We start from the raw sequence: 25,352 nt of genomic DNA on the forward strand, positions 1-25,352 counted from the left end.
TTTCAATTTTTTTTTCTTTTTTTTTGTGAGGAATTAATTTACTTCATTCAAATTTTTTCAGCCTGGGTGATGCACGTTATATTCACAGGTATATACAGTATATATTCACATACACTATTCCAAAATTTTTTCTCTAAATTTTATGTAGCAAATCCATTTTTCTCCAGAAGTACTTTCCAGTGAAAGCCATCTTAAAAATCCCCTGAAAATTCAATTTTAAGGGCTGCCCTCTGATGAAAGCCCCAAAGTTCATATTTAACCATATTTCTAACTCAAAACTAACACAATCCTTTTGTCAGAGCTTAACTGACTGGGTTCAAAAGAAAATGCTTCAGTGAGAAAAACCGACCCCACATTTGTGGCAAAAAAGTTCGAAAGGGTTATCAAATGGACCCAAGTCGAATAAGGGTCACTGAACGTTAAAAATTTTTCATTAATAAGCATACAATATATATATTTTAAGATAGTTTTAATGATAATTTGGTCTTTCAAAGCCTGGGAATCTTTGGTATACATACTTATGTAATCTGAGACATTATTATTTCAGGTCAAAATCTGTTGAACATTTCAAAATTTTTGCTCGTGTTTCTAGACATTGCTCGTTTATTGAGTAAAATTTTGTTAAAATTTGTGTCATAAAAATTTCTGCTAGTCTTGCTAAATACTAGTGAACAGAGTTATTCGTAATCAGAAATTTTACTGTAGTGTACGCTGAATTTTTTTTTAATTCACTTCCAAGTCCATCTGACTGTGTGTGCGTGTGTGTTTTTCTTCTTTTGCGCATTTAAACTTGAGAGAATCTGAGGTTACTGTTTTATCAGAGTTGTGACTATTACAAAACTGCGCCATCATCTATAACCAATATATTTTATAAATGTCATAGAAATAGTTGATAGTTCAATGCTAATCTATGTTCTTACCTCGTGAAAAATGGTAATGAAAGTGGATCTATGGATGATAATGCCACACACACTCATGAGTAGCCAAAATAATGTTAATACTGTAGATGATTTTATGGCACGCTTTTTATTAACCATGATCAATGAAAGGACAAGTACCTAGAATGAATTCTCACAGTAAGCCATAGTCAAAACATATCAAGTTCCAACATAATCAAAATATATTTATAAGCTTAAGGCAGAAGCCACATTGGCGCATGTTGCACACCTTCTACGATAAAATTTTACTTTCCAGTAATTGATATTTTTTTATTCTTACATATAAAAAAAACTTGCTAAAATTTGAATTTTCAACTGTTTAAAGGCAATTCGACTTTAATGTTTCAATTGAATTCTGTATTCTTTTCACACTTGAACCAAAACTAACAGAAAAATTTTTTTTGATTGATTGATCTGTGTTTATTGAATGTCAAAATGACCTTTGAAAAGGAAAAAAAATGTAATTAATTAATTTGGGTCTAAATATCTATACTAGGATCATTTCAGTTAGGTATAAATTTGTACCTCGGTACATGTTCAGTAAGTGCACAGGTTGGGTCTCACAGACCCATGCTGAATTATATATTACATAAAAAAATATTTAAACACTCTATTTTCAGTATTTTGATACACTTATTATTACAACATTTCAGCTACAATATGAACATGAAACGAAATTAACCATTTCTGTACCATTTTAAGTGTAAATTTGAAATTAATAGTTCTGGATTACTCAAAACATCATACTAAAGCAGAAACTGAATGACAAAAACAATAAAATGAATTTTTTCAATGCACTTGAAATAGACCTTATAATATGAAAATATAAAAAAACCTTCATATCTCATTTTTCACACTCATTTTAAAATAACCATATCAATTAACTTCAAAACAAAAATGTTGCGTGACTGCACGGGTTGTGTCTCATAGACCCAGATACAGACATATCATTTAATGATTCCGGAAAAAATGGCCACTACACCCAAAGTTGGCAGTGATAAACGAGTGTAAATGTGAAATTATAGCGAGAATCTCAAAAAAATTGTTCCGGCCACTTGCCGGTGAATGAGAGAAATACATGGTCATGTGTCTCAACCCAATCAACGTGTGTGCACTAGAGCAGTGTTTCTCAACTTTTATCAGCCCGCGGCCCCCTTTTGACCATATTTTCTTCTCGTGGCCCCAGTCTTATAAAGTACACCCTCCCATGCTCTCATCTGAGACTTATTGGATTGAATTCAGTCAGAACTAAATTTATAATGAACAAAATTTTGAAATTTGTAAATATAGTCGTCGATCTCTTGAAGCCTAGGCCAAGCGTGGATGCACTTTTCATCCAACCCAATAGGCGAATTGTATGGGAAAAATATAAGCATCTGTAAAATACGGAGCGATCCAACGAACCTACGTAATAAATCAATCCTCCCGATGCGATGGGATCTCACTTTGGATCCGTGCCTACCCTGGGCTAAAGTTCAGTGAGCTTCCTTCATGTGGGGTTCTATACATGGCAGTCTCAATATCATGGGTGCCTAGGCAGAGTGATGTTATGGGCTTCATACTTAGCTGGGTAACAGATTATATATTTGCATGCTGCACGAGAAAATCATAGCACCAGATCTCGTCATGTAGGCCCGTGGACATGTAGACCAGGGATATGAACACATGGGTTAATGTTGGACTGGTACCAACGACAGTTCTGCTAGATTCTGCAAGTAGTCACATTTCTGCCCACCATGTTTCACATGAAAGCTTATTTCTTCACAGTTCTTTGTGGCCACCTTCAACACTTGGCGTGGTTCCCCCTTTCTTCTGATTTTCATCCGAGGCCCCCCTAAGAACATCCCAGGACCGCAAGGGGCCATACAGGCCCGTCATTTAGGGGGGGGCGGAGGGGACCGTTGCCCCCCCCCCCCCTGTACTAGAAACACTGTACTAGAGTGTTAACTTGAAAAAAAAAAATCAATAAAAACTATTTAAAACTGAAGCAGTGAAGATGATACGATTATGTTTCTCAGAACAAAAACACTATTGAAAATCATGTTTTCAAAAACATAAGTAGAGTGATCCTTATTTATGATTTTTTTTCCCCCTTCAATTTCATGTTTTCGGATGACTCACTGTATCATGAATGCAGTGAAGATTTCTTCAGTAAGTGCTTACTCACCGATGAAGGCGTATGACTTGTTCAGCTAAGCATGTTAAAAAATAGAATCCAATGACAGCATTATACACAATTATGTCAACATATATATATATATACTTACATGCACAACAATTTTTGAACAACTGCTAAAATGCATAGCTGTTTCTGGCAAATACGAGCCTATATGCCTCTGAATGGACAAGATCATAAGCTCTAAAACACTTAAACCTATCAGAATCAGAGACAGGACCTACGAAAAGATTTAAAAAGAAATTCAGTGAAAGTTTATTAGTCATTGTGGAAATATTTACTGAAGACAACCAACAGGAGCAGATAGACGTAGGTTGATAATACAGGGTTCGTTAAAACTTTAAAAGTTAATTTTAAGAGGAACAATAAAAATGATAAAAAATTTGATTTGCCCAAATGGGATCAGTATTTTTTTAAGGCAAAAAACAGTTAGTTACAAAAGTCAATGACAGACAGGGTTAAGATGTAATATTTGATGCTTATTTATACAAATCAAGCGATCAACAAATTGGATGGATGCGTGTAGGGTTACCGGACATTTATTTCCTCATTTTTTCCGGTTACCGGAATTATTTTTCTTTCTTAGAAACAAAAATTTCACAGCAAAGCAAATATCTCTTCATAAGTGGGTGTTTGTTTCCTTTTTTTTCTATAAGAAATCCATTCCAAAAAAAAAAATGTCGTTTCCAACAGTTAATCAATCGAAGTCAACATTCGCAGAAAATGGGAACTTGTGTTGCTTCCAAGCAAGACGAATGCTACTTTCGTCACTCTTATGCCAGTATGGAGACAGTCCAAAAACAGCTCTGGAAGAAGAAAGCCGCAACATCTATCTTGGGAATACAATTGTTTGCTCAACGATACCATGCATAGGTCGGGGAATCACCTAATTCTGGTAAAGTAATATATTCCGGGGGCCCCTTCTACCTGGCTGGAAATCCCATTCTGTCAATTTACATTTTTTTCAAACTCGCAGCATCAGATCTCATTTTCTGGAGCTTTCTATGCACCCGAGTGCCCAACCCGTTTGGACCTATGCATAGAATTACTAGACGTCCTCCTTTAGAAAGGCATGTCCTTCTTTTGATGTCATTTCCAGCGTCCTCCTGCATTTCGCGAAATTCGGTGTTTTGGCCACCTTCGGGGGGGGGGGGGGTTCGGAATTCTTTTTCTTCCCAATAATTTTATATATTTTTTTTAATTCTGAAACATATATGTCTTCATTTGCATGAGAGTTTTGTGTTTTTTTCCACAAGTTTACAATCGCCGTCAAAGTTCCCAAAATACAAAGACCAAAGTTGCCTCTAAGCAGAGTTATTCTAACCACGGCCCATCTTGAGCGGTCAGCATCAAAGTAGCAGAAAGCCCGTGCTTCGTGGGACAGCTCCCTTAATAAAGCTATGAAAGCTTTCAGAAATGTCAGTAAATGTAAAAAAGACAAGGTTCTTGACCACAAAGAAATACTCGGCATGCTAAAGGCAAAAGCCGCAAAACAATAAAATTGATCAGACAAATTCATTGTCTGATTCAGAAAGGGAACAATTCATTATACGTGAAGGGGGATATATCAGTATTTGTTCTTACCGGTGTGAACAAATTAAGCATTAGATGATACGTAGACTACATTCAATTTCACAAAGAAAAGAAAGCATTTTTTTACCAATTTTGTTACCACAGTTCCCAACCAAGGAAAAGATTGATTTGTACGATGCCTCAATGTTATCCATAAGTTTATGATTATTATCACAGAAAATAAACAGCAAGGCGTCGAAACAAAAATGGACTGCTGGAAACATTGCGTGAAGTCCGGACTGTCTGTATACCAGGTTAAATTGCTATCCTGGAAACACAAAAAAAAAAATTATTTCAATTAAAATTCTAACACTTCATACCTGGTGGAAAAATTAACTATAACATATGAACCTCTTTCAACCAGGCCCTTCACTGGTAAGCCGATTCTTTTTTCCTTTTTTTCTTCGTCAAAAAAGTTGGAAGAACAGATGTCATTGGCATGAAGTTCCCGCCTCTAAATTACGTTTCCTCTATCCAGCCAATGTATTAACAGGTCATTTCAAACTTATCGTTTCCATTCCGTTTACAACATTTTTTTAGTGTTGGTTTATTGATTACCATTGGTTTTATATTGCGCATAAGATACTGTAAAAGTTCACACTAGAAATCTTTATAGTCCCAAGAATGAATTAATTCATTTTACATTGATTCCTATGGAAAAAATTGCTTCAGTTTACGAACAAATCGGTTTAGGAAAGAATTGAGTTCGTAAACCGAGGATTGACTCTATATTAGGTTATCAATAATGACTGACACTAATATGACTTACTTTCAAACTTTCTATAGTTTACGGTTATTATAATATCAGTGGTGGCTGCATATTAATATAGGTTACACCGATACTTGGTTTGACATTTTGTTTGAATGGCATTTTGTTCTATTTCTTAGATTAGCCAATTAGATTCAACCATTTAGCATTTTTTCTGTAGTGGTTTAACGAATTTAAAGTGGTCTAATCAATATTTTTTGCTCGTGGTTAACTCAAATAGAGTCTGAAACGGTTATCGGTAAAGAAATTTCAGACACCAATATTTACTAGAACATCTCGCTAAACCAGCGCTCCTTTCACAGAAAACTCTTTCTTTAACCAATTTTTTCATAAAATGATTCTTACTCTATGCTGCAAATTAGTCTGCCATCAGTTCCCTTGCCAATTCAATCTAGAGGTTCTCATATTACAGTGTTTCACCTGTAGCTTCTACTACTACTAAATCACATATGCACCTCGTGCATATTCCTCTGCGGAACTTCTAACAAATTGGTACATTTTGGAATATGCATGTCCATGTTGTGAACCTAACGTGAAGCTTGTTTCTGTGTAATGCTTGTTATAGCGCTGCCATCTGTCACCTATTTTTCGAACTATGAGGAAGCGTAATTATTGAAGATTTTACCGTTGCAGACCTATCGCTCTCTGTAGCGAGACATTTTAACGGGGAGATCGGCTGACATTCGCGTCTCGAAGTTGGGAAGCTTGTAGTTTCTACTGTCCCCTGGTCCATTCCAGCGGTTCCAAGGCACGATATCACTCCATTTGGAAAATAATTGATACAGTGGTTCTCAAACTTTCGTCAAACGCGGCTCCCTTGCATAATCCCTGATTTGTCTACGGCTCCTAAGAGTAATTTTTATATAGTGGATATTTTCACTTATAAAAGAACTACCTCAAAGCATAAATAGGAATGTTGCTACAGTACATGTGTATATAAATTAATAATCAATAATAATTAATTAATAATTAATAATCATGGTATATAAATTCTTATTAGCTCTATACGGGGGAACATGACATGTTCTGCCAAACAAAGAAGGTGATAGACGATTCCAAGTAGACCATTAAACACCTCACCAACCCTGTCTTTTCTCGAACAGCTTTCGATTTATGATGGATAATCGATTATGCAAAAAAAATTCGTCAAGTTTGAAAAAACACAAATTTGTGAAATTTCTGCAAGGCGAATGCGCAAACTAAACACACATTTGGAAAGAACAAAAAAATCCTATAATATGACACCAATTTCATCGAAATATTTGGATTTAATGTCGAGTTACAAGCGATTATAGATTGGCGAAGTTCAAAATTAAATTGCAGCCAAAATATTTAATCGTCGATTCCGCAAACACCCTTGTAGCAACAATCGGTCAAATTTAGTAAAAAATTGTCAATCGCTCCAGCTTTCTGAAGAGATGTTCTGTTTCAGGAGAAATTTAGCCTTTTCTTCGCAATACATCACAGAAATCTGCGTTCGTTGAAGTAATTTTAGCAGGTTTTGGCAGCAATTCGATTTTTCACTTCACCAATCTCTCAGTGCTTGAAGATCGCTATTAATCCCCCCATAAATTTGAATGATCTATATTAGATGTATAGGCGATAAATGTGAAAACCTTGTTCCACGTTAAAAAAAGGAAGAAAGATGGGGAGGAACAGTACAGAGGTACAGTATATTAGATAAGGGAGTATTAGTAGAGTGCCTTTCTTCCCCCCCCCCCAACCTACAAACTTGTTTCGTAGTTTAGTTTTTTTTTACTTGTGCTCTTTCACACTTCTATGTACAGTATATAATAGAAGGATTAGTTCTGAGAAAGACACATATATTGTATGTGTCTGTGTGTGTGTGGGGGGGGGGGGTAATGCCGTGGAGAACGAGGTCGGAGAAAAAGCTGAGGAGAACCGCCACCATATTGTTATCTCAGGTGATTGTTATCTCATTGAGATATTGCGATGGATGTGGTGGGAGAACGGGTGGGGGGGGGGGCGCTCACACACACGACTTTGTTTCGAAGGGCTACAGTAAACCTTCGCGATCAAGGCAAAAGAAACAGTCAGCTGGATTAAATTTATCCCACTGGCGTTTGGTTAGGTATCCACTAGGCGTCCCCCTGATCGTAAAGGAGTTAAATACAGATATCCTATGAATAGGAGAGTATTGGCACCTTGTAGGATTTTTTTTCCTGCAAAATCAAATAGTCGCCAAAATTCCTAACCTCGAATTCCGAATTTTTGTCCAATATATCTAGTCTTATTTAGTCAGAATTTTAGTTTTTCATTTCATAAATTAACTTTTGTGCCGTAATACATAGTATGCGTTTCTATGTATTTTTGTTGTGTTTCTATGGACATGTGTTGTGTTTTATGCATATGAATGTTGTGTCTCTATATATTGATGGATTTTCTATACATTTGTGTTTTTTATGTACAGTGAATCTCTCACTCATAAAGTTTTCGAAAAAAAGATCATACAAAGCGGTAAAACGTTATAAGCGGGATACACTTTATTTATTTTGTTTCCAATATATCTATGCTGTGTTTCGAGGTATTGTATTTCGTTATCATGTATGTATTAAATGTGTAATGAACGAGAAACCCGTAGCCAATCCCGTTTTTTTATGGTTGTATCCGTGTTCAGCACTCCGAATTATATAACTACTTTTTTTTTTTCCCCCAAGCAGAAATTTTGTCAAAATTTGTTGTACAGTGTAATTAGGGGATGTAATCTATTGTTGATGAATGCGGGATCTCATTTTCCCGTACTGATATTTCCAACAGTAGAATATTTGATTAATTGTTTAGTGACCCTAAAGTGGATGAACATTCGTCAGCCATTTTTACCCGAACACTTTGTTTCACTACTCTTTTTTCTGATAGGCATGCACAGTATTTCGGAGTCTATCATTCATCAATCAGACATACTATTATCACTACCGTTATTATTACTCCTAAGCAATCGTATTGTTTGATAAGAACTATCACTGATCAATGTGAAGTCCTTGTTTACAAAACCCTTTCAAAGAGACACAAAACCCGTACTTTAATTTTTCTATCTCCTTTTATTCGAAGCGATCCTCAGCGTCATTTGCTTTGCTAATTAAAGAACACGTTATTCACCCGAAGATGATATCACTCTCCGCCATTACTACAAAGATTTTGAAAGTTGGCTGATGCGAAGATGAATCCAGAAAAAAAAATTCATTCTCAGCCAGCTATCAAAATCTTCGTAATGGAGAGGGATATCATTTTCGGATGAGTCGCCATCTGGTGGCAGTGTCAGAAATTGTGAGCTTTGGCCTGAGTTGGGTATGGTTCTCCATAATATGGTCCCGTTCAGCGCTCACGAGCTCTAAGGAAAGAGGATTCGTTGGCTTTGCAGTCAAGTGTGCTTGCCGAATTCCGTAGAGGAATGTGTACGAGGTGCATGAGCGGTTAAGCAGTAGTTTAGTACGCTCACCCGGCAAGTGCGAAGGCGTAGGTTCGATTCCCCGGAGGCCAGTTGAATTTTCTTCCTGGATTTATCATCGCATCGGTCATCTGTCAAAATATTATTCACCGTTACGAATCACAGACGTGTAGGATGTTTTTTGATGGAATATAAGGCATTCGTCACCCTTCGTTTGCAAGTAATAAATCGCAATCAACACCAACTCACTCATGGTAAAGAAGAGAGATATATAAAGACGGTGAGCAAAAGAACATTTTTTTTTGTGAGACGTGAACGTGGCATGGAGAATCATGCTCACAAATGATGATTCTTATGAAATCGGTTTGAAGTCTCGAGAGTATTAACAAATGTTACGTGAATTAAAATACTGTAATATTCTTTGATGGAACAAAACTACTACTGCGTGTGTATGTCAGCATGTCATCTATTTCTCAAAAACTTGACAATACTTTGCATGAAAAGAAACAAAAGTTTTAAACAATGCATTCGATTTCATCAAATCGATATGTGGGTTGGATACGCTGGAGCAGTGTTTCCCAAAGTGGGCAATATCGTCCCCTGGTGGGCGATGGAATGGTCCAAGGGGGCGATAGAACCTACTTTTTTAACATAGAATCCTATGGGTTTACGTGAGTTGGGGGACGAAGAGAGGAAAACATTTCTGATGAAGGGGGCGATGGAACAAAAAGTTTGTGAGACTACGCGCTAGAGCAACAGCACCAATGACTCGTGGCTTCGAGCTCTAATGAGAACCCCCCAAGTATACTACATATATACAGTAGAACCTCGTTCACACGAACATCAATTTTCCGAATAACTCGGTCAACCGAACACCTTTCCGACCTCTCATTTTCAGTTTTCTATAGTCAATGATGCTCAACAGTTGGTATTTTCTTGGAAATTGAACCCTCTTATCTGCCAATTCGATAGCTTCTTTCTAATGTACAATAATCCACTTCCAAACAATTGTATATACTGTATCTGTGAGCTACAGATGTAAGTAGGGGCGTATTCGGTTATAGTTTATGTAGTTATAAACGATTGACAAGCAAAAAAAAACACGTGAATAGGAGCAGATTTGTCTGCCATCTTTTTTTTTTGTCTCACGAATTCATCTTAATCTTATGGGTGTGCTTTAATGAGAGGGTGGAGTGAGTCTTCTTGACAACAAAAAGTTCTTATCACGGGTTTTTGTGAGGAAAGGGTACCATTTGTCCGAATTTCAATTTATTCCTTTGCGTTATCGAATTAGTTTCGGAATCGATTTACCGAACTTTTCACTTTTCCGAACGCCCTTCGGTCCCGATGTGTTCAAATAATCGAGGTTCTACTGTAATTACATATACTATATTTTTTCCATGTATATAATTCGCAAGTTGTCTTTTTTTTCCGAGCTTATAATTTTTTCATAGTTAATGCAACGTATTGAAAGCAGGAAAAATCTAAAAAAAAAAACTATGTCGAATAGTACTGTTTATACAAGGCCTTATTGAAGACGTGCAAAACCTCAAAAAGTCGTCCGTGTAATAAATATATTGAAGTATTATTACATTCCAAATTCATTCTATCCAAAATCTATTTGTCTTAAGGGATTCCCTACCTTTTCTCTGTAGGTAAAAAACTTTCTCTGGTTTAAATATTGTTAAAAATATTATTTATCCATTGATTTATCTCAATTTTTTTCCACATAGGCTACATTTGGTTGTGTATGCTATCCTACGCTGGTGCAAAATTTTACACATGTATCAAATACTTAATTTTTTACAAAAAAACTCATTAAAAACATCTTGCACGCATGATAAAATAACACATCAATAAAATTGAATAAAAATTGATTGAAAATAAAAGAAACTGTTCAGTTCATAAAATGACGAAAAAGATTTGAGATATACATTTATACATACGTGGGTTATAATTTTTTTTTTTTTTTTTTTTAAATTTTAAATTTAATTTGAATAAGACTGAGACGATAAAATCTTCGTTTTTAATGGGTTTTTTTTTTTTTTGCAAATATGTAAAAAAAAAATAAGATATTGTAAAATTTTGCACTGGTATAGCATAGCATACATAATCAAATATACTTTATGTGGTGAAAGTTTAAATAAATCAATGGATAAATAATATTTTATAACTTTTCTACATAAGAAAATTTTTTTAAAATGTTAAAAAGTAGGACTCTTCTTAAACAACAAAATAAATGACAAATAAAAGAAATTATTATTCCTATTACAGAACAAACAGACATTTGTTTTCACTGAAAAAGATAAAATGAAATTGAAACAGAGATAAAAAAAAATGTAAATATTTGAGCTATAAAAATACCCAAAACTCTTGGTCGCCGCAAAAACCTTGCATGATGCCGGCCGGTGTTGACATAGCGCTCTTTCCTCCTCCTCGGCTTCTTCCTAATAAAAATTATATCACGGCCGTCAATGCCAAATGTTTCTTTTTACTCAACGTTATGCAATAAGAACAAAAGTGGAAAAGAGATTCAGTGATTGTGTGCAATGACGCTAAAAAGAATTGCGCAATTCGAACCAATAAGAAAAAGGTAACATATTATCAAGATTCAAAATGGCGGGTTTATATCCAACATCATCACCTTTTCACATTCACTAACCTTTTCTTTCTTTCTTCTTTTTTTGCTGATTATTATTATTATTGGAATTATCTTTACAAAAAGAGGCAATCGTGATGATAGCTCTCAAAAATTTGCTAACGTTATGCAATGCGACACATTTTTCATTAATTAACAAACACGATCAAGATAGAAAGGTACTACAGGGTGTTTCATAATTGGTGAACATTATAGTTGATGAATGTTTTTTACATGAATATATGACTATTTAACAAAAATAACAGATTAAACTTATGAATTGGAAACATTCCCTTTAATAAAAGTTCAAAAAAATTCGAATTCATAATAAATGTTGAATATGTTGGCCTTTTTCGCAGGCATCTAAAAAGTTTTAGGCGCATTTTGTTACAACATTGCTCGAGAATTTACGAAGTCAGCGAGAACATTATTAAGGTCTGATATTGCACTGATGATGTAAGTCTTGAGTTACAAGTCTTGAGTTGAGAATCGTATGAGGATTATTGCAGTATGCCACATTTTTTAGTCAGCTCCAAAGAAAAAAGTCATGGGGTTACAAGTCCGTTGGAAAGACGGAATACGTTGCGCGTATTGACACGAAAGGTAAAAAATTCAGCTAAAATTTTGAAAGCTTTCTTTTGACTTCTGGAATTGTCCTGTTGAAATCAAGAGTAGCCTACCATTTATCGCTGTTAAACAGTGAAATAGATTTAGTAATAATGTCTGTGGGGGACTTTGTCATCAACAGTGGAATAGAAAAAAAAAAAGGCCTTACAATCCAACGGTGTGGGTGGCATAGCGCATCGAACACAAATTTTTTTAAATCATATGAGGGCTATATTTATGAACAATGTGAGGGTTCCTAGGACACCAATACCAAAATCTCGTGCAATCTTAAAAATACGACATACTGCAATGATCCACGAATGATTGATGAACTCGAGACTAGTATCATTAATGCACTACCAGACATTAATTCTCGCAGACCTTGTAAAGTCTCGAGCAAACAGGTAAAAAAAATGCGCCTAGGTGTCTATGAAAAAAGCCAACATTTTCAACATTTATTGTAAATTCCAAGTTTTTTTTTAAACTTTTATTAAAGGCAATGTTTCAATTCATAAGCATATATTCTGTTATATTTTCTGTTCATTTTCATTTTAAAAAATGCTCATAAACTATGATGTGTGCCAATTATGAAACACCCTGTAGTATCTTTCTATCTTTATCGTAACTGTCAAATTATGAAATAAGTTAATTTTAAGTTAAGTAAGTTAATTTTCCTGTACAAGGAAAAAGTTTTTTTAATCAAAAAGTTGGATTTTATTCAATCTGCAAAAGGGAATTGAATATTTATTATGTATAGGGTCTGGAGGATACCCGTCAAAATTCTATATTCAGTATTAAATGAAACGAATTACCTTTCCAATTATCTTCTCTTGGTATCCAGTCACCTGCACTCCGTATAATTAGCGGGCAGGTTCATCGTTTCGTTCTATGTCGCTATCTGAGGGCTGATTTCGTTACGAGCTGTTGCTGAGTTAGGAGGCCGTCTACTGCGCCGTCCCGTTCAGCCAAAAGGAACACAGTGCTCTTAGGAAAAAAAATGTCTGTCTTCCGTAGCTTAATGGCAGAGCAATCGCCAGGAAATTTCGAGGTTGGTGGTTCGATTCACCACAGAGGAATGCGACTTCGCCTCCCCATTTTCCTTGGTATCCAGTCATCTCTGTACTTCCTATATTTAGAATTATTAGTCATTTATATAAGGGATGGCCTTTCAGTTGCATAAAGCCTCATATAAATATTATATAAACTAAATAGGAGAAAAAGAAGGGAAACGAATCGGTACATGTCTGTTCTGAATCTACAGGTGTACCCTAGCGTATTCATGTTGTCAGAGTTGTGCTTGTTTCATGTTCTGCTCATGCTGTCGTGAGCAGAAGGCACATAAAGGGCCGCTCCGGCCCTTATGTAAAACTGGGCGCACTTGCAATTTTTCTCCCTAGTCAATTGGTTCAGCTGTCCATTTCAGTCAAATGTCTGGTACGTTGCATCGAGTTGGGTGTCTTAATGGGAAGAACGACGCGAGTGATTCGAAACTTTCGAGCACGGGGCAAGGGGAGCCACCACTATAAATCTTTGCTAACTTTTCCGACACAACTCTGCCTCTTTTGAGGTAACGGAAGTAAGGTGCTTTGCATCAGTCCGGGCTAGTGAGCTGTTCTATCTATCATGCTGTCATCCGTCTTTCATATATTGAAGTGAAGATGGTAAATACTTGAATTTTCAAATTATATAAGTATCTTTTTTGAAGGTCTGTCAGCTCTCTGCAGAGACTCTTTTTCAAATGGGGAGACTGGACTTCCGCCCCCATTAACACCTCGAAGTTCGAGGTGTTAATGGGGGCGCAAACATTTTCTTTCCGAGAAATTTTGAATCACCTATCTTCACCAAAGAATTTAATGAAACAAAAATTGGTTAAGTAGCACGTAAAAGGTATTTTCTATGACACATTATTTTTTTTACCGAAATACTGAATTTTCCTTCTAATTTGCAATCGACTTGGAAGGGAGGGACACGGGCTCTCCAGCAGATTTTACACTTATAGGCAACGGTGTATGAAAGTCGATCGAGGCCCCGAGCGCAAAAGAAAATATTGTGCCTCTTAAATTGGAAAAAAGTGTGAAGTTTGGGATTTTCGGAGCCCTTTAGAAGTCGGGGCCCCGAGCGCGCGCCTTTAAATCCGCCTCTGATTAGAGGATAAAAATAAAAAGTACTTCTCTACCTCCTTGAATTTTATAACAGCCTTCTAAAATTCTAATATGAGACCTCGGGGGCATACGCGCAGGGTCATCATTTGGGGGAGGCATGCACAAAAGGTTCGGGGGGGGGGCAAAAAAGGATCACTTACCGAGAAATTTTGAGTTTTTACTAACTTTCAAAAACCTATTTAAATTAACAAAAATTGACAAAGACATCATATAAAAGTTTTTTATTCCGATATTTTATTTTAAAACCTTTTTAATTTTTTATCGTTTTGGAGGGAGCATGAACATCACTCTGCCGCTCTTTGCATGATCTCATTAACATCGATCATTTTATTACACAATAAATTTCCTTTTGAATCACTACTGAAAAATCCTGACATGAAGACCTGACCTCCAAAGGTACTAGCCTGTGGGGCTCGTTGGGGTCACAAGGCCCTCAAAACTTGCGGCCTGGATTCCCTTGATATCAGTCAATATCTTTATCCACTATTTTGCATTTCAACATTTTTCAGAAAAACTAGTGATTCCCCTCCTTTTTTTTAGTCCATGCCCCCCACCAAGGTATCTCTAAAATGCTGATGGCCCCTGTACTTTCGTTAGGGGTTATTCCCCCCCCCCCACACCCGGTGAAACTTCTTAGTTCCATTTTAAAACTAAGTCTTTGCACCCCGTCATTTCTGTCTGTTTTTATTAAGTGAAAAGCCACTGGTCTTCTCGGTCATTTTTCTCTTAATCAGGGGTCTTCGGAGAGATTGCTACCACTACTCAACCGTACATGCACCTGGTACACATTCCTCTACGGAATTTCTAACGAATCGGCACATGCCGGAATTTGTGTTCTGAGTATTGTAGCCCTAACGTTTATGTCTAGTTGAGCTTGTTCCGTGTTCATCCAGGTTGCCATCTGTCTTCCATTTTCTTAAGTAACGGATGGAAATACTTGAATTTTCATGAAGGCTTCAGGAGGTCTGTAAGCTTGGATAAGAAAGAAAAAAATAAAAGTGGAAAAAAATAATTTTTAATTTAAACTGATTTAAAGTGTATTCTTGGAGCCGAGGGTGAATACTTGAGCACATATTGTAACGCAGGTATTTTATTGTGACCTCGAAAACATACAGAAATCAAAATTTCTGACATAAAGCTCAAGCGAAGTACCCATGGTAGTCCTGACTTGATGCATGGTCCCATCTCAAAAGAGGGACCTTACACACAAAAAATAAGACAAGAAGTCGACAGCAACAACGAAATGGTGAAGGTGTGTGCACGAGCTTTTCTCTCGGTAATTAAATTCACACAATTTTTATTCCATCTCGATGCAGTTCAGTGCGTAACATTATTTTGAAAAACTTGAACAATAAAAATGATATATTTCCCCACAATACAGCACGTTGAAAAAAGCTATTCTTTAATATTGACACAGAGGTTTGAAAAATTCCAAATATACCACGTTTTGGAAAGGCGAGGAAAATTATGCGAGTTAGATTCGAGTAAATAAGGGCATGGTATAATAAAAAACATTTACAGAGATCTAAGCAGGCTTAGCCCAGGAAGAGCGACAACTAGACACCTTGCTCCAAAACCCCACTCTGCCAGAAATAGGGAATGGGCCTAAGGCATAGTTAGGACCATGCCCCCCCCCCCCAAGGGCGTAGCGAGGGGATGGGACTTGGGGGTCTGGTTCCCCCCCCCCCGAAATGTGAGAAAATGACCGAAAAAAGGGAAAAGATGGCCAAATCCATTGTTCTGTCACTTTGGTCCCCCCCCCCGAACGAAATTTCTGGCTACGCCCCTGCCCCCCCCCCCACAAGGGGTGGGCTGACAAGGCTCCAGCCCGGGAGGATTTTAATAATTTTTTTTGTTTTTTCACGTTATAAATTCATCATAAGAGGGCCCCCGTGAAAGTCTGGTCGGGGGGCCCGTAAAAGATCCCAGCCTAGGGGCCCTGCTTCAGGATGTGGGGGCCATGGTTAAGACACTATGAGTTCTCAGGTTCTAGTATTTATGATTAGTGGTGATAGATCACTATTATAATACAGGGAGTTTGTAAACTGTTCAGAAAAATTTGGAGGGGGTGATGGTATCCATCAAGATGACAATATTTACAATGGAACCCATGTTCACACACTACTAGTGTCTCGCCTGCAAAAATACATGCAACAAGCACAATTCTTCACTTCTGCTCTACAGGAGAAGCAGCACTTCTCCAGAATGTAGAGGGATGTATGAATTTTGCATGATGGACCTCCATCACACCCCAGCACAGCTGCCCATGTCTTGAATGCTAGATAGCTAAATATCCCGAACCATGGATATGGTAGCTTCGTGCTCACCAGACCTGAATCCCCTGGACTTGGGACAACGATATAATGAAAGCATTGGTAGACAAAAGTCACTTCTTCTCTCCCCCCACCTTAGTGAATCGCGACCATAGGTTCCATTGTAAATACTGTTTGTCTTGATATATAGGAACTATCTACCTTTTAATTTTTTCTAAATAGTTTTTAAACACCTTGAAGAATGCTAAGCCCCCACTAAGATCTAATGAAGCTCTTACCCTTGTTCTATGTACAGTACCCACAACTTTTAACCGAACGATGGCGATATCTTGGATTCTATTTATTGTAAAAGAAAAAGAAAGGTACCATTCTTCTTCGTTTAAGATCTTCCATAAATATATTAAGTTAATTTTTTCTTAAGGGGGCATCTAGATGTTGAAACTAGATCCAACTTTTGAAAGTTCAATAGTAACCCCATTTTTTTCTTCCATATTTGGATTCAGTATCTCAAGAAATGCCGAAATACCACATTTCATCAATTTTGAAAGAACGCTTAGTGAAGTATAAATTATTGAAAAATGAGTGTCGTAATGTTAAACGGAAACATCTTGTTTTTGAGCATATAATTGCTGAAATAATATTGGTATCTCATTAACTTTTATATTAAATGATAGATTCTAATGGTCCAAATATAATTTTATTACTCATTTTGAATTTGGCTTTTTTAAAATATGAATTATAAATTATTAAAACATATTTTAAAAATATATGAATAAAGCATACACTAATTTTTACTTCATTCAAATCACCATAGTCGAAAACCCAACAGAATCAATTTTCATTCCAATCTGACCTCTATTTCGCGAGATATGAGTGATTATATGAAAATGACCACTTTTAGGGACCATATACTAGATATAAATTTGAAACTCATTGAAAAATTTCTCATAACAAATTATGCGAAAATGTTTAAATATGAGGCTCATAACTTTACTGAAATGGGTAATGTTTTAAGTATACGGTGATACAATAAATAAGTCATTCATCCAGGTTTTTTTTTCAAACATTTTTTTTCTTTTTAAAAATTCAAGTAAACAAATAAACAACAAAATTTTGAAATTTTTCACTATTTCAGAAATTCATTTCATTCCTTAGACAATATTCATGAACTGAAATAGTAAATATAATTATGTGCAAAGAATTCACAAATTAATACCATACAAATAGATTTGTGTTAATATTTATGGAGATAATAATCAATAAATAACAGTTCTCCCAATAGCGTAAATCATCTTAGTGCGCGCCAAGTTTAGGGGTAGTGGCTATTGGTGGAGTCGTCTCTGCTAAAACCATGGTATTTTGTTTCATCCGTATTCTTTTAGCATTAAAAATTGAGGAATTGCAAAATGAAACAAAATTATAATATAAAATAGTGCAATGTTCAACGGAAAATTCTTATTTTTTTTCTGAATTGATGAAATTGTCATCACAAACAATTGCTTTGCAACACATCGTCTGAAATAATTATTGTATAAATATTCGTTCAATCTCGGATATGAAGTCACTAAAATGGATAATAAAAAAAGTGTTTTTCACCTCCATAAAATAGAAACCATTTATTTTTTAGCAGCACTAAATCCAAGCACTCATGTAGCATATATATATATATATGCAGTATTTATCGTTCGAAACTTGTTTGGTGTCTTTTTTCCCCCTGCAATCAACCTTGAGAAATTCAGTTTCTCAATGTTGAGAACGTCCCCAAACACATTTTTACTCATATCTCTCATTTTTATACTTACAGCGATGAAATTTAATTTTTAGGGTAAATGCAATGCAATAAATCAGATAAGATGGGGAAAAAAAGGTTTACATTGAAGATTTCGAAGTTTGAACAATAAATATGTAGATGACCCCTCAAGACAAATTGCACATATTCGAGTAGAAAATCACAAACCATAATTTTTGGTGGAAACTGCTTCATTCTACGACTTTTAGAACCCAAGATGACACCATCGTTCGGTTAAAAGTTGTGGGTACTGTACATTAGAAGGTTATTGATGCTTTTTAATCTAACATAATATTTACGTTAAACAGCAAGGAAAAGTTTTCATACTGTATTTTATTGATTATTAGAAAAATTCAATTCCTCAAATTTGTAAGTGAGGAGTATACGCCACTGCAGATTATAAGGAGGAAATTACAGTATTTCAAATGTGCTCAATTCACTCAACTGCTGTAGATACAAAAAATCATATGATTTGTGTAAAAATAATTTTCTTTTATTTCAATAGACATTTCACATACATGAGAACATTACTTTCTTTAATATGTTAGAAAAAAATATTTTTCATTTAACAGACATATGTATATTAATAAGAAATCTATAACAATATAGATTGAGATCATAAATAATTATATGAGTCCAGCATCTTTAGCCATTCCATTGAATCTGGAATGCTGATCTTCTAACAGTTCACTAGGACTTCCAATTTCAGCAACACGGCCATCATCCATAACAACAATCCTAAAAATATACAATACACTTCACTTAGTTATCACTGGATGAAAATTATTCCAAAATCGAAATAAAAGTTAATCCTTAAATAAACCAATCTTCGAGAACCAATTTCAAAAAAAGTAGTTTTCACAAATTCATGTTTTTTTATGATCGAATCCTTCAAATGGCGGGGAAAATAGTTTAATTACCATATCGGCCTGAAATTTTAGGCTATTCTGCTACATACGTTAGCTTTCAATTCATGCTTAGAGAAAAATTTTATTGCATAAACACAGGGGAATTATTGGTTTTTTTGGCATATTTTTTCCACCCAAAGGTGGGAATACCATCTACTTTTTTAATTCAATACACAGTCTGAACAACCCCTGGTATATTTTTACCTCTTTTATCAAATAGAGCATGTTTTGTTTGCAGAGTAAAAATAAATTTTAATCAAGTTGTTGAAAAGAAATGGAGAAAAACAATAGACATTTTCTTTTAAAGCTTTATTAAATAAACCCTTTAAACTCTAAAAAGGAACTTCTCGGTGGGTATCACAAAAAAAATATATTAGATGCACTATAAATTCATTTTCTGAAAGGCAGCACAAATTTCCCCTCATTTCCAAATTTCACTAGGAGAGCAGATTAAAAAATTTGGCGTATGTAAACAAAACCTTCGGGAACTATATAATCTCACATTCTTTCATCTCTCAACATACATGCTACTCAGTGAGCCCTCGACGCGGCTTCTTGTTCTACATCCTGGCCAGCAGTATGTGCTTATGGGCTACAGAACTTAAGTGCCACATCAATACCCCATTTTACAGTGTAGAGATCAGTGAATAACTAAAAGAGTTACCTGTCGTAATCCATGATAGTGTTCAGCCTGTGGGCCACTGTAATGACAGTGTGATCTTTGAATTCATTCCGGATGGTATTCTGAATAAGTTGATCAGTCTCTACATCTACTGCAGCTGTGGCTTCGTCAAGAATCAAAATCTTGGTTTTCTTCAGTAAGGCACGAGCAAGACAAACCAGCTGTCTTTGTCCAACACTAATCAATAGAAGTTTCAAACACATGAAAAAACAATCAACTCAATATTTAAATTGAGAGGCACTGTACAGTTGTATATTGATTTAACCCTCTAAGTGGCATTGGCGAAATATCTCAACCCCCTTAAAAACCCTCTTATTTTAGCATTGACAAGCCCCGGAATATTGTAAAGCTGATTTCAATGGAGCACTTTTTCCTTTCCCCCCCCCCCCACTTTGCACCTGATGAAAATCAGAAAAAAGCCTAAAAGAAAGAAGTCTTTCTCAGAGGGTTTGAATTTTTAACCCTTTCGACGGAATAGTAGAAATCATTTAAACAGATTTTTTTTTCATAAACTCTTCTATTATGGGTCAAGATCACGATATGCACATGGACCTCAAACATTTTTCTTTCTTTTTTTCTGTTTGTTAGATTGGTGGTCATTCGGTATGTCCCAGAACTGTACTGCTAAAATGAGAGGGGGTATCACATGCTAAACATCAAGACAAACAAGTTTTCCTATAAAACCTAGAAATGCAAATGAATCGTCTTTTTTTGCATGTTAACATGCAGTTTAAACCACTGGACAAAAAAGAAAAGGGGGGGGAAAGGCCTTAGAGTAACCCTTGAAATGAAAAGGAAAAAATGTTCCGATCCTTCATGATCATTTAAGAGCGTAAAGATAAATCTGTATTATATATCTCATTGCCATAAAAAAAATTCCATTATGCATTAGGACATAGTAGTGGAGGGGTCTCTAATACCAAGTTCACTGAGACATACCTCAGATTGCTTCCACCTTCCGAAATTTCATGCTGCAGACCTTCAGGAAGGGCCTTCACAAATGACTTCAAATTAGCCTGCTCCAGGCTGGACCAAAGCTCTTCATCTGTATGGCAACCATTAGGATCAAGATTCAGCCTCATTTCACCAGTGAAAAGGACAGGATCCTAAAATGAGTTACATATTGAAACTTTCAAAATCAAATAGACTATTGACACAGCTTTCATGATGCTTTGTAACCGTAAAAATGAGCTATTCATCCATGCACAGCAATACCTGTGGTATAATAGTAAGTTTCGACCTTAATTGATGAAGGCCGATTTTAACCACATCTACATCATCAATTACAATAGAACCACCAGCAGGTTCAAGGATACGAAACAGAGCCAATGTTAATGAAGATTTCCCTGCTCCAGTGCGGCCTACAACGCCAACCTAAAAAAATATAGATTAAATTACTTATTAAAACTTTTTTTATCTCCATTTTGAATTGGATATAACTAAAATAAAAACATTTCTTGAAAAATAATGTTAAAAAACTAAATTTATATTGCACAACATATGGCTATAAAAATGTGTCTTATGATCATAAGTCAGTTGTTAGTTTGCTACCAAATTGAACAACATAGACGCCAACTTTGGAAAATTAGAATTGAGTAGTTTTTTGCGCAGATCAAAATTCTGCACAAAAAATTTTACATATATATAAAAGGGGATTTTTTAGAAAAACAGGAATTTTTCATCAATAAAAGTAAAATCATAGGGATTTTTCTCCCTTTGTAAAAACGTGACATCGAGTAAACAATCACAATTAGCGCCATGTCACCAATCATCATCAACCAGTAAGTTAAATTACCTGGTGTTAACTACTTTTAAAATATCAAATCTCGGCAACAAAAAAATTACCACTGAGCTCAAGAAAAGACAGATTTAACAGGGCATATTTTCAAAGCAGATGGAAGTCATCTTGCCAATTTCGGATGTCGAAGCCCGAATTGATGCCGCTGTTTAGTGAATTTTGTCTGTCAAAAATAGAATATTTTCTTGTGATTTGATGCAATAGTGACAATTTACGCCACGCTTACGACAACATTTTGGAGATAAAAAAAATTAGAGCAACGGTTTTTTTCTAAGTGTATGGGGGCACAATTATTCCCCTCTAAAAATATGGATTTTTTACAATCATGGTCAAAATTCAGGAGATATAAGGATTTTTCTCAAGTCCGGGAGATGGAGAAGAAATTGGGGAGCCATCCAGGAGACTTGTTAGCTATGTACTCACTATAACTAGTCTCAGCCCAGAATTTCAGTACTATTGCATTGGCAATGAAAAAGCCTATATTCTTTGAATAAAGTTTTATAAAACATGCATAAAATTAATTGAAAATTAATCAAAATTAATTAATTTAATTTTACTTCATTTAAATAATTGTTTATTCTGGATCATTCTTACAAACCTTTTCACCGTTTGAAATGTTCAATGTTACATCACGCAGACTGAGTTCCAAACCATCTCTGTACCTCGTACTATAATTATTTAATTTGATGCTGCCAATATTTGGCCAAGAAGACCCAGGACGTGTACCTGGTATATCCCAAAGAGCCTGTCAAATAAAAGAAGATTAATTTGGAATGATTAATTAGATATATTATTTTAAGCATAAAAAATTAGTGGTGGTATATCAGGGTGTATAATCATTAATTGTCATATTAATTGGCCTGGATTATCAAAAAGTGGTAGTATAAACATAGAAACAGTACCACAACTGGTTTTTTCCCAACTGACAAATAATTCGTCTATTTCTGGCTTTTTTGAAATTTACTCAAAAAATTTATGATACTCAAAGTATAACGATTCGTTTAAGGACTTCATGCCCATCAATATAGGAACAAATAAGTGAAAAAAATCTGATAAAAAAAATCATGATCAAACATAGAAGGAACAAGTTTTCTTGGAAAAAGTGTTGATAAAACAAAGCAAAAAAAATCGCAAATGAACTATACCTGAGAGAAATTAAACAATTTTACATAGAAACCTATGGGAAATCTTATTTTGGCTTACAAAAAAAATGCTTTAAGCATACATACGTGTGGTTGCAATGGTACATCTAGTTTCGTATAATAAAGAGTCATGCTCACACGCGATTTTATTTTCCAAGTGACGCACGCGGACTGGGGATTGTACGAGAGAATATTATCCGCAATTCCACAGCGCGTGTGTAGGCAAAAACAATTAACTCATTTATAACAAAGGGAAACTAAATAAATATAGCACAAGTTTTTCACATAATGTAAATTATCGTTCGAATAAAGGTTTTTTTTGCTCATTAATATATTTAATTAATCATATTTCAACCGAAGTTCCACTTTATTATTTTATTATAGTTACTATTACTTATTTTTTTCAACACAGGACTTGTTGAGAAAGAGAGAGAATATTTTTTTAAATAAAGAAATTTCTCCAAATCAATAGACAATTCTAGAAAAAAAAATTTATTTCACATTTTATGCATAAAAAATTATTTCATTACCACTTTTCCTCTAAAGTTCAAACAAAATTCATATTCATAAATAATTGAAATTCATATGTAAATAACTCACTTCAGAAGGGAGTTTTGAATATTCATTCACTCGTTCTATTGAAACTGATTTGTTTTCCAGCTCTGTTCCTGTTCGCACAAGCCAAATTAAAATTTCATTCGCCTGAAAAAAATTTAAAAAGACATCAGAATATTAAAGACTACACTAAGACAGATTTTGCATGCAGTTGAATTTCCATGGAAGCTAGCTCATATCATATACAATGAATTAGAGATCAAGAAAGAATTTAAGATCTCATTGGGCTTTTTTTTTAAATGGAACGTAACTCCAGCCTTTAGCTATGGGTAATTTACTACTGAATGAGTTGTACCATAAGTTTGCATGTACACCCAGTAGTCTGAATGCGTATCTAGTGCTGTGCCTGAAATTTAGTGCTGCCAGTATGAGTGAAGTGTAATGATTGCATATTTGTATCGCTATAGGTTTGTTGCTCTGTTTCACCCTCTCACACGGAGTATGAGGTACAAATTTATATCAAAGAAGGGAAAACTTAAAATAAGAACACCCCTCAACAATTTTTCAAGCATCAAAAAATTGGGATACCAAAAATTAAATATTTTTAAAACAATAGAATTAAATAGAATCCACAGCATTTTTCTTCTCTTAATTTGATAAAATTATAAATAAGCATGAAAATTTTGACAAAATGAATACTTTTAATAAAAATAAGAGATCGGTTTCTATACATCATAAAATAATACGATTAACTACAGAATATAAAATTATTTGAAGTTTAACTTTTCTATCAGCACTTTATGATATTATTACTTAACTGTGCATGTATCTTGCAAAACATTCCTCTGGAGAAATTTTAAAGAATTGGTATATGTCAGAAAATGTGTGTTCCAATTATGTGTAGCCCAAGCGCATTTATGTTGTCTGAGTTATGTGTGTTTCATGTTTTATTGGTGGCTGCATGTTCAAGTGAAAATGCATGAAGTTTTCGTGCTGTGCAAGTCCTGCTCTATGCAGAAAGATTTCTTAACTTGTAGACCGGCTCACATTCATGTTTGAAGTTGGGAAACAGCAAGAAACCAACTAAGGTTTTTAACAACTGAGCTGTTGCGAAGATGAAACCAACTTCAGCTGACCACCACGGTGCTGCCAATGGGATTTAAACTTGGATCTGCACGATGTGAATTCAGACCAATGTACACGACAGAAAAGCTGAAAATGGGGTGCCTGAATTTTTGTGTAAGTATTGTGTTGAAGGTCTGCCTGCTGTCTGCAGAGAGTGCATTTTATGCTGCACAAACATTTTAAAATCCTTATGCAATAATTTTACACTTACAAATAAACAACAAACATGTAACATGCGTGCGAGTTAATATCACCGAAACCAGTTATTAATATTATTATACTTATTGAGAATGTATTAATTTATGGAAACTGAACTCACTAAAAGAGCATAGTTTAATGACAAAGCAGCAGTTGAAGTTTCCAAATAATCTCTTGAATACACGGCTAAGACAGCAGCGATCAGTGTGATAATGTTTCCAAGAAGAGAAAGACGAAACTGCAACCAGCTAAAGAAAGGTAAAACATACTGTACTGTTCTTGCAGTAACAAAAATAGTCTGAAATAGTAACATTATTCCAGAAAAACGCTTTCAAGCAAAAGATGAGGACAGAGAAAGAGAAAATTATTTGATTACAATTAAAGATTAAGTTTCAAAGTCAAGTTATTTATTAGCAGTTTTTCTTAGCAAAAATTATCAATAGTAGTGTGGAAGCAGTTTTCTTCACAAAACTTTTTCCAGCAAGATAAACTTTGAATTTAGTTCTTCTTAATAATTCGCTTTAAGAGAATTTTAATTTTTTAAAAAAGATTACATATGATGGAAAAATAAAATTATAATCTGCAACAAACTATGAATACATTAGACATTTATCA

General features: G+C 35.0%; 2 protein-coding genes across 2 annotated transcripts in view; both read right to left on the reverse strand.

Moving 5' to 3' along the window:
• Nucleotides 1-11,371, reverse strand: part of LOC149086694 (ATP-binding cassette sub-family C member 1-like) — a 50,971-nt gene extending 39,600 nt beyond the window's left edge. Inside the window, exons 1-4 of the mRNA XM_089231050.1 lie at nt 11,226-11,371; nt 4,775-4,954; nt 3,206-3,334; nt 921-1,058 (exon numbers count right to left, since the gene is read on the reverse strand). Of these exons, the coding sequence (XP_089087176.1) occupies nt 921-1,058; nt 3,206-3,334; nt 4,775-4,954; nt 11,226-11,279 (501 nt within the window). The 5' untranslated portion in view covers nt 11,280-11,371. The remainder of the gene's footprint in view (nt 1-920; nt 1,059-3,205; nt 3,335-4,774; nt 4,955-11,225) is intronic.
• A 7,432-nt stretch (nt 11,372-18,803) lies between these two features.
• Nucleotides 18,804-25,352, reverse strand: part of LOC149086695 (ATP-binding cassette sub-family C member 1-like) — a 53,681-nt gene continuing 47,132 nt past the window's right edge. Inside the window, exons 26-32 of the mRNA XM_089231051.1 lie at nt 24,859-24,985; nt 23,460-23,561; nt 22,316-22,462; nt 21,135-21,293; nt 20,859-21,025; nt 19,902-20,096; nt 18,804-19,067 (exon numbers count right to left, since the gene is read on the reverse strand). Of these exons, the coding sequence (XP_089087177.1) occupies nt 18,956-19,067; nt 19,902-20,096; nt 20,859-21,025; nt 21,135-21,293; nt 22,316-22,462; nt 23,460-23,561; nt 24,859-24,985 (1,009 nt within the window). The 3' untranslated portion in view covers nt 18,804-18,955. The remainder of the gene's footprint in view (nt 19,068-19,901; nt 20,097-20,858; nt 21,026-21,134; nt 21,294-22,315; nt 22,463-23,459; nt 23,562-24,858; nt 24,986-25,352) is intronic.

The sequence above is a fragment of the Pholcus phalangioides genome, unplaced genomic scaffold (assembly GCF_987345545.1).
Source record: "Pholcus phalangioides strain wild (caught in Gottingen) unplaced genomic scaffold, Ppha-v1.0 ptg000004l_1, whole genome shotgun sequence".
Taxonomy (NCBI): Eukaryota; Metazoa; Arthropoda; class Arachnida; order Araneae; family Pholcidae; genus Pholcus; species Pholcus phalangioides.